At 34.7% G+C, this 17,345-nt stretch overlaps 1 protein-coding gene across 1 annotated transcript in view; it reads right to left on the reverse strand.

The window, feature by feature from the left end:
* Window positions 1–17,345, reverse strand: part of LOC150106088 (uncharacterized) — a 58,472-nt gene that overhangs the window by 20,393 nt on the left and 20,734 nt on the right. Inside the window, exons 10-12 of the mRNA XM_090393838.1 lie at window positions 15,561–15,719; window positions 803–961; window positions 347–505 (exon numbers count right to left, since the gene is read on the reverse strand). Of these exons, the coding sequence (XP_090249964.1) occupies window positions 347–505; window positions 803–961; window positions 15,561–15,719 (477 nt within the window). The remainder of the gene's footprint in view (window positions 1–346; window positions 506–802; window positions 962–15,560; window positions 15,720–17,345) is intronic.

A 17,345-nucleotide genomic window follows, 5' to 3' on the forward strand; every position in this document is an offset into this window, starting at 1 on the left:
ATAATATTAGTTAGGATGAATAAAAGACACGGCGTGCTTTCATGTAGCACGACGGCAGATAATGCACTCAACTACAACGATGATAAAAGTAGAAACGGGAGCAGTCTACGAATTTTCAAAAGTTGGGAATAAAATGCTGTTACTTTCTCTTTAGGGAATAAAAAGGCATGAAAATATGTATTTAGTTCTTTTTTACTGATGAATAGCTCTATATTAATTGGCAAAGCTCATGATTATTAAAACAGTTTATTTAATTAATTCTAGTGTAAAATTTCCTGTTTATTTTTATTTATTTTTTCTATTTCTTTATTTCATTATTTCTATAATGAGAAATTTTGCACCTTACTTTGTACTCTTTGCGCAGAACTTGCATTCCGCATCCGGGACATTTGACTTCTGCCTCTGGACATTCGTTTTTGATGTGTCCTGGGAATTCCTTACGACACACTCTAGCAGTGCAGTGCCGACATGTAATCATATCTGAGCTACAAGTACGTTTATGATCCTGTGGAAAGAAAAACCATTACTACTAGTAAACTTGATTCACAGGTCAATAAAAAAGGATCGATTTCCATTGTGGGAAAAAAATATTAACTGATTTGTTGTTTTACAGTACTTTTTCTAAACATCCCGAGACATTGCATACATAAAATTCATATAATTACATATAAATAAAATAATAATACTAAAAAAACAATATCTAATATTTATATCAATTTCAGTATTTTGGATAAATAAACGATAGTATTCATATAAGATTCAAATATAATTATTATAATGGAAAATAAAATCCAAAACTTACAAAAATAGTTTCTTGTTCAAACTGCTGTTCACAGAAAGAACAACTGACTAGTATTTTTGGACATAAAGAGTTCATATGAGATTCCCGGTTCTTCCGATTCAATTTAGCACCACACTTCTCACACTGTTTCTTCACAAATCCGCAACTTTTCAGATGTTCCTAAAAAGAATATATAGGGATGGCTCTGTTAGTCAACTTTCACTTGCAGTTTATTATTATTATTATTATTATTATTATTATTATTATTATTATTATTATTATTATTATTATTATTATTATTATTATTATTATCATTCAACCATACCTTCACAAACAATATCACACAACTCAATAAAGACAATCTGCTAACGATAAACAAAAAACTACCGACACATAGTCAACAACAAACTATGTATTTTCCACCTGTAACAAAACAGGAACAGAAAGAAGAGCACTCTTACAACTAAAACCAAAGACCACTGCAGGAATAGACAAAATAAGACTCACAGACCTTATAACACACTTTGAACAAATAAATCCAATACTTTTGAAACTCGTGAACACAATATTCGACACGGGCATTATTCCACAATAACTAAAAACTGCAATAATGACTCCAATTTACAAACATGTTAAAAGAAACGATACTCAGAACTACAGACCAATAGCTATCCTATCAGTCATTTCAAAAATTCTAGAAAAAATAACACACACCAGACTACAGAACTATTTACAGAAGTACAACATCATCTCACAAAACCAATATGGCTTTCAGAAAACAAAAAGCACCATCACATTATTAGAAGGCATCACCGACGCAATAAACAAAGCTCTCGACAAAAACAAGTACGCCGACCATATACTGCTGGACCTAACCAAAGCATTTAAAACACTTGAACATGACATACTACTCACCAAACTATACTCAATAGGTATAAGAGGGACACTGCATACATGGTTCAGGAACTACCTCTCAAACAGAACACAGTTAACAAATGTAGTTACATGTCACAGCCGGAGTATACAAATAAAACACGGTGTCCCTGAAGGCGCCATATTATCACCCACTCTATTCAACATATACATTAACGATGTTCGTAACATGCCCATAAGAAGTCGAATATTTCAGTACGCAGGTGACACCGCACTACTAGCAATCCACACAGACATCAACACGGCTCTCTACAAAAGCACAAGAGCTAAATGAAATCACAACATACTTCTAACAAAATGCAATTCTAATCAACGGCACCAAAACACATGTTGATAATATACAACCCAAGAATCATGCGCCCCGCACCACTATTGATACATTGTCACACATACCGCTGTATTAATAACAAAAATAATTGTCAATATCCTGAAATCAAACCTGTAACACATGCAAAATACCTCGTTCTCTATATAGATTGCCACCTTAAATGTCTTTTACTAAACTCCGGATTATCGCAGCAAAACTCTTCCAAGTAAAAGACATTATTCCGTCTAACATAAAAAAACTCCTACCTGCGCATCCCTACTCAGATAGGGTATAACAGTCTATGCAAAAACATCAATCAGCCACCTAACAAAATTAGAAATATTACATAGGAAAATTGTGTCAACAGTGATTTGGACACCTTATACGATACCTTATAAGCAACAACCAATATCCGACCAGTACATGGCGATACACAAAATCCTGAATCACCTATCGAAACAACAGAGACGCATGTCGTATAACACGACCTACAACAACTCTCTATATCCCTACACCTTTCAGTAACTCATAAGGTTCTTTTTTGAGATCACATCAGATACCCACGCAACTCAACAACCTACCAAGAAATTTAAAACACACAGATAACTACAGAACATTAAAACACGAACTCTGGAAAATATACCAACAAAGTTACCATGCCATTAACGCCAATATACACATATACAAACACAATATACAAATCACCAGCCTCCAATGCCTACATCCCATCCATGAACAGTAATAACAACATAAATAGTGAAGGCTAATCCCACTATCTTCATAAAAGCTAACCCAAGCATCGAAGTAGGTGGGATTAATCTGCCTCACTTATCTACACGTAATCCTCATAATCAACGACTGCAAATTATGTTACAAAACAGTCAGTATGGCGTAAAATAATAATAACGAATTTGTTTCCAAAGAAAAATACTGAAAAGAAATAATGTGCCTTAAACCACGTACAGTATAATGTACGGAGCATCAAGTGTAAATTCATTAATTATAAATATGTAAATACTCTGTACGATGAAAATAGAAAAATTGTTATTTTATACGTAATGTTCATCTGTGATAATCATGTGTATGTAATTTAACGGAGCCATTATTATTATTAGTAGTAGTAGTAGTAGTAGTTGTAGTAGTAGTTCGTATTAGTAGTTCATAATTGAGACGTAGTTCTAAAGTTAGGCCATGCAATTGACATCCCCTTACAGCATAATAATATTCAGACCATAAATCGGTTTCCCAGGAAGAACAGAAAGCAAGGTTCGTCACGACCGGCACCAGTCATAGTTCGTCTGACAAGCAAGGCTACAAGAGACAATCATAAAAGCCAGCAGACTGAAAAAACCAGTAGTCAAGGATTTAAATGCATCGCAAGACAATGCACCAATCTTTCTATCTGAATATTTAACATCTTTCAATCAGAATCTTTTGTACCAAGCAAGAAAAGAAAAAACAGAAAAAAAGTATCAATTTTTATGGATCAAAGACGGCAAAATATTCTTGAGAAAGTCATAGACTTCAAAGTCTATACAAATAAAAAGCTCGGAAAATATAGACAGGTTGCCAGAGTGAATCAAAAGACTCTAACTTAGTTCAATAAGAAGATCTCAACACAACAAAAATGAATGTGAACCATCAGATAGATGTAATTACACCAGAATACATCAGTAATTGTACTTTCGAATCTCTTGATGCATGGAAACAAAACACGGTACAAGCGATAGGTCTCTCAATCTTGCATATTAACATCAGAAGCATCCGAAAACATTGGTTATTATTACAGGCTTATCTGAGGAATTACACTGATATTATTGATATATTAATTCTTACAGAAGTATCCATAACTAATGACGAAGCGACTGCTTTCCAAATTCCAGGCTTCCAACAACATAGATCATGCCGCCAAACAAGAAGGGGGGGGGGTGGAATACTAATATTTATGAAACAAAAATTAATAGCAAAAGAAATTGCCTATCAGTTTGAGCATGCTGAAACCATCTGCCTCGAAATCATTAATACCACGAATACACAGCATCCCATAATACTAAATGCTATTTACAGGCCACCAAACCTAAACATGGTAAAATTCTTACACGAACTCAATTGCTGGCTTTCAAGCCAAGAAATATGCTCAACCGAACACCTAAAGATAATTGGCGACATAAACATAAATATTGCAAATGAAAACCAGAAGAACACTGTACAATACCTAGACACACTATCCATGTACAATCTAATACCAACAATAACATCATGTACTATAGAAGAAATATTCGGAAATATTATCACTGCCTCCTGTCTAGACCATATAAACGTCCGAGCATCACCAAATAGTTACACTGCATCAGTCATAAAGTGCAAAGTAGCAGACCATTACTTCATCGCTCTAAACCTGCACACCAAGACAATACCCATGCAATGTCCCACAGAAGAAAAACGACAGAAAACAATAATAGACGAAGAAATAGTCAACCACGAAATAAGAAAAACAGACTGGGAACACCTGGCATCAGATTCAGCAGATATCTTATACAACAACATTAAACTCACACTGGAGGAAATATATAAGAAAGCTACAAAGAAAGTCCGAATTTCAAAAACAACACAAAATCCTTGGATAACACAAAACTTAATCCTAGAAATACACACACAGAAAGGACGCTTTATGGAAAGAATTAAAGCGATATCCAAATAACACAACCTTAAAAACTGAATATAAGATAACAAGGAATCGCCTTACAACACAAATCAGAAATGCAAAAAGAAGCTACTACAGAGACAAACTAACCTCCGCACAAAACAACATGAAAAAAACCTGGCATCTGATTAATGAGATGCTAGATTCTGTTCCCAACACCACTGCCTCCGAAACCATAAAATACAGCTTCATGAAAGACGCAAAACCTATCCAACAACTAGCAAATGACATTAACCAATACTTTGCAGACTCCATCCAAGAACTTCACAGAAATATTCCCCCAATCACAAAACGAGACCCTCCACTTGGACCGCGATCAAAACAGACATTATGGTTCCCAACCATAAAAGAAGCAGAACTTCTCTCAGCAATACATCAAATCAAACCAAACAAAGGCCCAGGAACAGATGGTATCAGACCTAAAGATATAAAGCAACATGCAACTAGTTTAAGTCCAATCCTACTAAAGCTAATAAATAAAATATTTAAAGCAGGACAGATACCAAGTATGCTAAAGACCGCCATAATTACACCCATATACAAACAAGGAAAAATAATTTAATCAGCAATTACAGACCCATAGCAACATTACCATTTATCAATCAAATCATGGAGCGGATCATACTGAAGAAACTCACACCATACACTGAGATCTTTAATATTATCCCCAAAACACAATATGGTTTTCAGAAAAATAAGGGAACAACATCTCTCTTGGAAGACTTTACAGACGTAATTAATACCGCCTTAGACAAAAACAAAATAGCCATGGTAGTCATTATAGATCTAACCAAAGCATTCGATACACTTACACATCAAACCTTGTTAGAAAAGCTGAGGCATGTTGGAATAGACGGGCCTCTTCACAGGTGGTTTACAAACTACCTCCAAAATAGAAAGCATATCACACGTATCGGATCAAACCGAAGCAGAGAGCTACCAGTAACCTGTGGAGTGTCACAGGGAGCTGTACTCTCCCCAACTCTATTCAACATTTACACTCACGATATTAATCAGTTACCACTCAAAGGTAAGATATTCCAGTACGCAGACGATACAGCAATAATATCCATCCATAATAACGCAAGCATAGCCCAAACAAATATGCAACATGATATAAATCTGATCATAGACTGGCTCACGAAAAACTCCATACACCTAAACTCAGAAAAGACAAAATTAATGATATTCAGAAATCCACTGACTCGACCAGTTGATAACAAATATATAACTGTCCAACATTCACTTTCCAACACAAAAAACACACAGTACAGCAAAACCACTACAATCACTCAGGTTGAAACAATACGATATCTTGGAATTTACCTCGATTCAGATATGAACTGGAATAGCCATATAAAACATCTACACAACAAACTCCGAACAATAAGTTGCAAACACTACAGATTAAAAGACATAGTTCCCATACGCTTAAAAACACTAATATACAAAGCACTATGCCAAAATATACTAAGATACGCTATAACAACGTATGCTTTCTGTGCACCCTACAAATTAAATAGATTAATGTCGCTACAGAACAAAATGACAAAACTGATCTTTTGGGAACAAAGAGAAAATCACGACCTTATAAATACTGACAGCAAAACATTTATGTCACTATGCAGCCTTTCTAAAACATTATTTCGATGCCAACTACAGGACAGTCAGAAATACATACCGTATAACAAGACCTCAGACTACTAATTATATCACATATAAATACAATAATCACTACGGAAAGGCCACGAGAAACTTCTACATCCCAGACATGATAAACAAATTACCTTTTGAATACAGAAACCTTACAAACTACAATAGCCTGAAAAGAGCTCTAAGGACATACTACGAACAAGAAACAAGCACCCAAAATACCGTACAAACTTAATGAAACACAATATATTCGCTCAGGCTTCCAGTTCAGCGACGCATCAGTACATTCCAATTTATTGTGTGTGTGGGGGAGGGGTGCGTGCGTGCGTGTGCGTGTGAGTGCGCGCGCTCGAATTTCTCAATCATAGATTCCGTAGCATCCAAACACAGCAAAAAAAAAACAATACATAATAACCAACTGGTGTCATCCTCAGATAAGCTTACATTTAAGCTTCGAGGATGAAAGGAAAAAAAAATTAGTTCTCATCCAAGATGTATCATATGTAACCAAATGCATGTAATGTACGTATTACAAGAAAACCAATGTGTGTATTATATGTAAACCAATGTACGTAATGTAAATATCACATGTAAACAAATGTACGTAATGTAAATATCACATGTAAACAAATGTAAGTAATGTATCATATGTAAACAAATGAATGCAATGTATATAATAATTCTAACAAATGTATGTAATGTATATAATAATTTTAACAAATGTATGTAATGTATATAATAACTGTAACAAATGTATGCAATGTAAAAAAAAATATTTTAAAAGTAAATCATGCGTTTACACCGTATGTTTGTGAAAATAAGGACACATATTATTCAGATTGCATATGTGTAAATACTGTTGTATAATCACACCTTTTCAAACTTGAAAAAAAAAAAATAGTAAACCACAACATGTAATATTTTACAACTTATGTAACTCTGAACAATATAATTGTAAATTATTATTATGATTGTTATATATAAAAAAAACTGTTATCATCATTACTATTTAAATCTCATTATATGTAGCACAAAGTGCTGAACCTTGTAAAATAATATACTGAATAGATGATCATTGTACATATGTAAATATTTGAAAGAACAATAAAAAAAAATTATTATTATTATTATTATTATTATTATTATTATTATTATTATTATTATTATTATTATTATTATTATTATTATTATTATTATTATTATTATTCCAGAAATAGCTGCGGATAATCTAAGAGACACTGTAATACAACTAAGGCAAAAAATTGGCTCTCCCATTGAATCAAGAGACAAAAATCAGTGCATCGGTTACCACAAAGAAGGAAAAGAGAAAATAATACCCGTCCTTCTCCCGTCGTAGTGCGACTCACCAACAGCCCAACAAAAACTACACTTATAAAAGCTAGCAGGATTAAAAAACCAGTAGTCAAGGATCTGAAAGGAGACCACAACAACACCCGAATATACTTGTCCGAATACCTAACGCCATATTATCAGAAAATATTCTACCAAGCAAGGAAAGTAAAAACGGAAAACAATTGCCAGTTTATATGGATAAGAGACAGCAAAATATTCCTTAAAAAGACACAAGACGCAAAACCAATCGAAATAAAATCCGTAGATGACCTCAACAGGCTGCCACATTGAAAGGAATATTGACAACTTGTAAAGAAGGAACAGCACACCAATCAACATGAATGCAGACCATCAAGCAGACGTAATCACCCCGGAACATGATAATTGCCACATTCTGAAATCAATAACGGAATGGAAACAAGTGACAATTGCCAAAAAGGACTATCTATTCTCCACATCAACATCAGAAGCATTCAAAAATACTGGCTGACCCTGCAAGCTTATCTGAAGGAAGATATAGACGAAATAGACATTTTAATACTGACTGAAGTATCTACGACAAATGAAGAGGCATCCACCTACCAAATGCCACATTTCCAACAACACAAACACTGCAGATAAACAAAACAAGGCTGAGGTATAATAATATTTACCAAACATAAACTAGAAGTAACAGAAATAAATTATAAATTAGAATACGCAGAAAACATATGCATCGAAATTAAAAACATCAAACAAGAAAACTCCGTGATATTAAACGCAATATACAGACCACCCAACTTAAGCACCACAAAATTCCCAAAAGAACTAAACAGATGGCTTTCAGCCACGGAGGTAGATACCTCAGAAAACTTGATGATAATAGGAGACATTAATATAAACATTAGGAACATAAATAACAACACAGAACAATACCTAGACCTATTATTGGCATATAACATAACCCCATCCATACAGTCGTATACACGAGAAGAGATAGTCGGAAACACAACAAACTCATCCTGCATTGATCATATAAATATAAGGGCCCCTCCAAACAGCTACACAGCAGCCGTCATAACATGCAAACTGGCAGACCATTATTTCACAGCATTACAGTTACACACTGAACCAGAACCCATAAAAATCACTGAGACTACAAAACAGTATTATAGCATTCTGAACGAAACAATAGTAAACGATGAAATCAGAAAAACGGACTAGATGCAGATAGCATCTTTAGACCCTGCTGAAGCAGTATATAATAATCTTAAACTTGCATTTAACAAAATATATAACAAAGAATTAACAAAAATAAAAATATGCCCCCAAACGAAACAAAATCCATGGATAACAGACAACATACTAACAGACATACAAAGAAAAGATGCCCTATGGAAACAACTTAAGAAATCGCCGAACAATATCGCTTTAAAAGCTGAATACAAAAGAAAACGGAATCTCCTAACAACGCAGATTAGAATGGCAAAAAAGCAACTATTCCAGCAACAAATTAACAACAGCTCAGAATGACATAAAGGAAACCTGGCACCTGATTAATGAAATGCTGGAAAATATACACAGAACCACTGCCTCAGAAACAATAAAACACAGCTTTGCCTGCGACCCCAAATCCCTCAAACAGTTTGTAAACAACTTTAATCAGCATTTCGTAAACTCTGTCCAAAAGCTACAAGAAACAACCTTTTCTTACACGAACGAACATTCCCCACTAGGTCCACTAGCAACCCAGTCGATGTGGTTCCCCACAGTAACAAAAGAACTATGACTGACAATTCAACAAATTAATCCTAACAAAGGACCGGGGATAGACGAAATCAGACCAAAAGACATCAAGACACTCAACCGACCTACTTCCAGTTATACAAAAACTGTTAAATAAAAGCTTCGAAACGGGACACATACCTGAAACACTGAAGACTGCATTTACAAACAGGGAAAAAGAAACATTATAAATAATTACAGACCCATCGCCATGCTGTCTGTAATCAACCAAATCATGGAGCGTGCATCAGAAACTCTCCCCATACGTTGAAAATTTTCAAATCAAACCCAAAACACAGTATGGCTTTCAAAAAAATAAAGGAACAGCAAAACTCCTGGAAGATTTCACAGATCTAATAAACGCTGCATTAGATAAAAACAGAATAACATTAGTGGTATTCATTGACCTAACAAAAGCATTTGACACACTAACACACAAAACCTTGTTAGCGAAACTAACCCATATGGAATTGGAGGTCGTCTACTCCAGTGGTTTAAAGCATACACGAAAAACAGAAAGCACATCACACGTATAGGATCAGCATACAGCAAAGAGGTACATGTAACCTGTGGAGTATCACAAGGAGCTGTCCTATCTCCCATTCTATTTAACATATACACACACGACATAAGCCAACTCCCCCTAAAAAGTAAAATCTTCCAGTACGCAGACGACACGGCCATAGTATCCATTCACAACAACAAATATCGCTTACACAAATATGCCACACGACACCAATCAAATCACTAACTGGTTATATATAAACCCTGGAAAAAAAAGCTAATTGTATTCAAAAAACCCCCAAACCCTGCCCATAGAAATTAAATATCTCACTATCCGACATTCATCTTCCTATACACAAAGTGCAGAACCTAAAACCACAACCATCACACAGATGGAAACAACACGCTATCTCGGACTTCACTTCGATGCTGATCAAAGTTGGAATAGCCATACAAATTACCTACATACCAAGTTTAGGATAATAGCAATCAGACTATACAGATTAAAAGACATTGCCCCAACCTACATAAAAATACTAATGTATAAAGCATTATGTGAAAACATTTTAAGATATGCAATCACATCATACGCATTCTGCGCAGACTACAGACTTAACAGACTACAATGGTTGCAAGATAAAATGGTAAAACTGATAGTCTGGGAACAACCCACTCCTATGCAGGAAGCATGGACAAAACACAAAATATTTAAGGTGAAACACTTATGCCACTACACAGTCATGTTAAAACATTACTACAGCCCAACATATAGAGTAACCAGAACAACATATCAAATAACAAGACCACAGTCAACAAATTTCATAACATATAACTACAACAATCACCACGGAAAAGCCATCCGAAACTTCTACGTACCTGACATGATAAACAAACTGCCGTTCGACAACAGAAACCTAGGAACATACAGAGAGCTGAAACAGGCGCTATATAAACATTATAGCGAGAATGAAAATTAGAGCAATTCCTGTTTCTCTCTCCCCCACCACACACACACACACACACACACACACATACAAACCTACGACAACCCCCCCCTCTCAAAAAACTACCACTACAAGAACACAAAGAAACAAACACACCATGTCTAAATCCAACCCTATTTGCACAAAAAAAAAGTTAAACTGTAATAGCAGTCGAAGTCTTTCAAGCACGTACCAACAAACAGTAAAATTAACACCTGACTTGTGACCACTATAGGAACACAACCATGAAACCACCACCCTCTGTCATCTATTATCTTCCTCAGATAAGCTCTGCTAAGCTTCGAGGAAGAAAATTACTAACTTGCAAGTATCTGTTATACACACTTGTAATGCGTTATAAATATAATATACATATAATTACTACAGCAACTATGTATACAATTCATCTGAGATAAAAAAAAAAAAAAAAAAAATTCTGTATAATACTTATTGTAAATACTGTAAATATTATTATTGTATGTAACTTATACTGAGACATAAAAAATGTAAAAAAAAATTATTATTATTATTATTATTGAATTGTGTGTGTGTGTGTGTATGCTGCATTACTGCATTGTATCGTGAATTGTGTGCACATTGGTGCCAATCCATATTTAGCTAGTTTAAAAAAAAATGTATATTCATATTTATAAAATGTACTCTGCATTTTGTATATCGAATTTTCGTACTGTACAGAAAATATAATATGTTTTTCATTGTGTGTGTGTGCAGATACTCTGTGATAGTAAACCTTATCATTTTAATTGTAAAAACAAATAAGTCGTTTATAAAAAAATAAAAAATAAAAATATTATTATTATTATTATTATTATTATTATTATTATTATTATTATTATTATTATTATCATTATTATCTATATTCTATATTCAAAAATTCTGTATAATCTTTATTGTAAATATTAGAAGAACATGTGTTGTAAATACAATAATACAGAGGCAAAAAGTATTTTTTTAAATTTTAATTGAAATCCATGGTTTCTGTTGTCGAATGTTTTACAGAAAATGTAGCACTTTGTGCTGAATTCTGTAAAACTATAAGTTGCAATGTCACTCAAGATGATTATTGTATGTGACATTGCAACTTATAAATATTTTAACAGATCAATAAAAAAATTTAAAAAATTATCAATTATGCAAAACTTCCGTGTAATCTTATGTTAGAAGAACACGTGTTGTAAATATACATGCAAAAAAGTATTATTATCAAATTTTAATTGAAATGCAATGTAGAAAATGAATCACATACGCAGCACTTAGTGCTGAATTTTGTAAAAATTACAAGCTGGAATGTCATTGAAGACAATTATTGTAATTGTGTGAAAAAATTTCAGAAATCAATTTAATTTTTATAATCTTTGAATTTTGTGATTTCTTAAATTTATAATGTAATTATTATATGTATGCAAAAAATAGTATTATTATAATTATTATTTTAAAAAACATCCATGGAGTCAAAGACTCATCGCTGGAGGTCCCATTGTTACACACAGTTTATCATACCGCGCCTTAAATATATTCACTGTCTCTGCGCTCACCACACTCTCGGGCAATGCATTTCAATTACTCAACATTTTCCATGCAAAAACGAGCTCCTCACCCCCCCCCCTTGCTCGTACACTCCTTATACAGCTTCCAAGGACTAAGGATGAACTCTATCTTCACCTGTTCTCTGCAAAACCTCCCCGACATTAATTTGGTAATAACCTCTTAACAGCTTATATGTCTCAATCATATCCCCCCCCTCCTCCTTCTATCCACCAATTTCTGCAAATTGCATTTTTTTTCAATCTGTTTTCGTACTCAACATTCCGGAGACCAAAATCCACCTTAGTCAATCATCTTTGGACCTTTACCAATACATTTTCATCTTTTTGAAAACACGGTCACGGTGACCAAATCTGTGCACAGTAATCCATGTCTGTCCTGAACAAAGCCTTATACAAAGGAGCCATAACATCCTTACTTCGACAAGTCAGTGCCCTCCGCATCATTCCCATTATCCGCTGTGCTGTCTTCACAATTTCAGAAACATATCCCCTCACAATTCTAGTACACAGGGACTGGTCTATAATTCAAAGTCCTCTTATCAGATTTCTTGTGAATCGGAACAATTTTACCCACTTTCCACTCGGTTAGAACTTGACCAGTGAGAGACTCATGTTGAAAATATATGTGAAAGCAGTTGTTAGCTATCTGGAACATTCCCTCAAAACACGTGATGAAATAGCTTCAAGTCCTACAGCCTTATTTACATCAAGTTTACTCAATTCCTCATATACCTCCTGCTCACTTACTAACAGTTCATCCTCCTCCTCTTTTCCCGCTGCATTCAAGTGCTGAAATACCTTTATAAATTGCTCATTAAATCTCAACTATACCCTCTGCAGTGGTTAACATTCCTCCGTTTTTCTCCAGTCAAACATATCCTACCATAATCATTCTTTCTTCTACTGGACACATATCGAAAAAACTTCTTAAGATTTTATTTTGACCGCTTTAACTAACTGTTGCTCATACTGCATTTTTGCTACCCTTATCAAGCGAGTCGCCTTCCTCATCTGTTCTTTGTACTTCTCATGCAACTGGTTGTTATAACCACTCATCTTGTGCTTCTTCCAGATTGCACACCTTACCTCGCGATTCATCCATTTCACACCTGCTGTGTTTATCCTCCTGACCATTAGAATACATTCTGATATTGCCTCCACCAAATAGTTCTTGGGTAGGCCCAAACATCATTGATATCCCTTCCATCAGATACCTTATTCCAAGTTATTGTTGCAAGCTGTTTCCTGGGCATTTCATAATTACAAGCCTTATAATTAGATACAGAGTCTTCGTAACTCAGTCGGTATAGATGATGCCCTTTGTTCGGAAAGACCTGAGTTCGATTCCCGTCAACGACGTGAGGAACATTTATCTAATCTCTTTTGACTAAAGGTGACTTAGTCGGTCTCATATTGAGGTGGGTTTTTTTCACCAGAAACTCTGGTTTTTCGTCCTTCAGTAGAACACATGCAATTAACATACAAGAATGCGCTTAGAGCCATATGAGTAACCGCCTTATCCTCATATTATGGTTGCGAAGAGTCTAAGGATACTTAGAAGGCCATGGGCGCTTAAGTGCCTGTTAAAAAGCGAATGATGGATAATTCCGCATGCATCCCTTTCTAACAATATGGAAAAATAAACATCTTAGAGTAGAGACAAAAACCAGAATTTAAAAAGCAGTAATCAGTCCTATTATGACATATAATGCAGAAACAAGACCAGACACTACAAAAATAAGACAAATGTTAAACACGGGTGAAATGAATATATTAAAAAAAATAGTAAATAAACTACCCTAGATAAAATAAAAAATGCAGATATAAGAAAACAATGTGAAATACAAGCAATAAACAATTGGTAACAACCCGAAGAATAAAACGGATTGAACATGTGAAGAAAAGTGAAGATAGAATAATAAAATAAGTTTATAGTTGGAAACCCAAAGAACAACAGAAGAACAGGAAGACCAGTCATTTCAGAACGTCTGTTAAAAAGGGGGACCTTCTTCTTTTTCACGCAACAGATATCACATCTAATGCATGAAGAAGAAGAAGAAGATCCCTTTCTAACAGATGTCTCAATTTTTTTTCTTTCTAACAGATGACTGGTCATCCTGCAAAGGATCACCTCGTGGTCACTTTCACCAACTGGTGAAAGATTCGACACCCCATTTATAATAACATCATCTGATGAGATAACCAAATCCAATACCTTTATCCTCATGTACCCTCCGTGAGGTGCTGCCTAAGGTAATTGTCTTTCAAAAACTCCAAAAATTCATTTTCTTTACCCCAGATGCAGTCTCTTGCTTCCAGTCTATATTACCATAATTAAAGTCGCCCATAATGATAAATCGTTTCTGGCTAGAAAGGGTAATTTGCCTATACATTTCCTTCTCATTACCCTCCATATTACCAGGCTTGTTAATACCAGGTCTACGAGTGTAGCAACACCGAACTAATTATTTCATCCAGGTCGCCTCTACTTCGCACTGAACTATTCAAAACCCTAGCCACTATTTGCACCTTGCAAATCCATCTTAAATGGGCACAACTCATCTGTTATCATCAACTGTACTCTTCCTCCTTTTCTTCCCTGTCTATCTTCACCAAAACTATCATATCCACTCAACTTTATTCTTGTCAGGATGTCATCATGATCGAACCATGTCTCGCTGATACCAACAATTTTGGGGCGAATAAACTCAAGGAATGCAACAATGTAGTTCCCCTTATTTCGAATATTTCTGGCATTAGTAAACAAAATGTCTTTTTTTTTTAAATTTTGGTCAAAATTTTGCAGTTATTTTAATGTTTTCATTATAAAAAAACACCAATTTCTTATTTATAAATGTTGACTGTTATTTTAGACAAAAAAGATATTATATTTTTCTATGAATAAGAAATTTTGAATCTTATTTCAATTTCAGCTTGTTTATTTTAACCGCTCGTTAATTAATTAGATTTTGATAATGCTTGTTAATAATCCAAGGAGATCTATGCTTACTTTCATCATTTTCCTTTGATATATTTTTCCACAGGCGGGGCATTTATCATCTAACTCCGGACATACATCTTTTTGGTGCGTTTCCAAATCTTTCCGACGTACTTCAGCATTGCACTGTTCACATATGAGAATACCAAACTCGCAACAAAGCTCGTGCGTCTGGAAAAAATAAAAGAAAACCATCAGATAATTTGTTAATTTTATTAAAGGAAATCTCCCGTGAAATAATTTTAACAATATGATCTATAAACTTCGTTTTTATCTGCTTCAAAAGAGAGTAGGAAAAGAAGAAAAAAAATGTATGAATGAAATTATTTCGTGATTTACTTCTTTTTCCTTCCTATTTAATGGTGAGCCTCGTCTTTGGACACTCACTTTTTGTAAATGTTCAGGTAAATAATGGCGAACTACTTCCATATCGCAGTGTTTGCACGTGATAATAGATCACATTACATGTTGCTGCATAGCTCTAAAAATAAACACACACACACACACACACACAACAAAATCCATTTTTTATATACTTTTGTCTATCGCTATGTCGCATCGCTGAGACGTTGTTTAAAGACCAAAGCAAATTTTCCTTGTTTATCCCAGTAATAAATAAGAGGGTGGTCTGAAGCGTTCTGTGCCTAACAATGAAAAAACGAATTTATAATTTGAAAATTATTTTTATTTTTCAACATAATCTCCCTTAAGACTAATACATTTATTCCAGCGATACTCCAGCGCCATTATCCCGTGTAGTGGTTCTCAGTAAGATCTGCAAAATACCCCTCTACAACTGCAATCACCTCTTGATTCGAAGAACAACGCTGACCAGCGAAGAGGATTTTTAGTTTTGGGAAAGGACAGAAGTCAGAGGGAGCCAAATTTGGAGAATAGGGTGGATGATCCAATAATTCATAGTGCAGATCCATCAGGCTTTGTCCTGATGAAGGATGTTTTTTTTCCCTTCTTCAAACCGTGTCTTTCCTCACGACTTTTTTCATCTAGTCTTTAAAATATCGAAATAATATTCTCCGGTTATTGTTTTACCCTTTTCAAGATAATTAATAAACAAAATGCAGCATCCCAAAACACCGATTCCATGACCTTTCCTGCTCATTGAACCGACTTTGTCTTCTCTGGCGCTGAACAACCGGCTTCTGTCCACTGTTTTGACTGCTGTTGGATTCTGGTGTGTAATGGCGAATCCATGTCTCATCCATGGTAAGAAATCGACGCACAAAATTAGTTTTATTCTTGTTAAAACGCTCTAAGCATTGTTCAGAGATTTTCATGCGAGTGCGTTTTTGATATGATGTGAACAAGCGCACCACCCATCTTGCTCAAAGCTTTTTTATTTGCAATTCTTCATGCAATATATATCTTACACCTTCTTTTGAAATGCCTCTGGTCTCAGCAATTTCATGCAATTTGACTTCACGTGGATCATCTTCACGGCCGGTACGGCCACGTTTAAACTCTGCAGCCCATTTCTTAATTTTTGAAAACGAAGGAGAAGAATGCCCATAAACTTTTATGAACTTCGAATGAATTTCTTTTGGGTTTAAATCTTCTTTCACAAAGAATTTTATAACATTACGATACTCAATTTTATCCATTTCAAGGAATACAGACAACACGTTTTCTACAGACAGCTGTATAAAACAAACTACTTGATAGAATGATTTGCAATTTCACATGGATGCTTATGACAAATGTACCAACTTAGAAAAAAAAAATCTTGCTGATAGTGTTGCCAAGTATGGTCGAGACCGAGAACATTTCAGACCACACTCG

Source organism: Typopeltis vanoorti, chromosome 6, assembly GCF_054136105.1.
Source record: "Typopeltis vanoorti isolate ZY-2024b chromosome 6, IOZ_Tvanoo_1.0, whole genome shotgun sequence".
Lineage (NCBI taxonomy): Eukaryota > Metazoa > Arthropoda > Arachnida > Uropygi > Thelyphonidae > Typopeltis > Typopeltis vanoorti.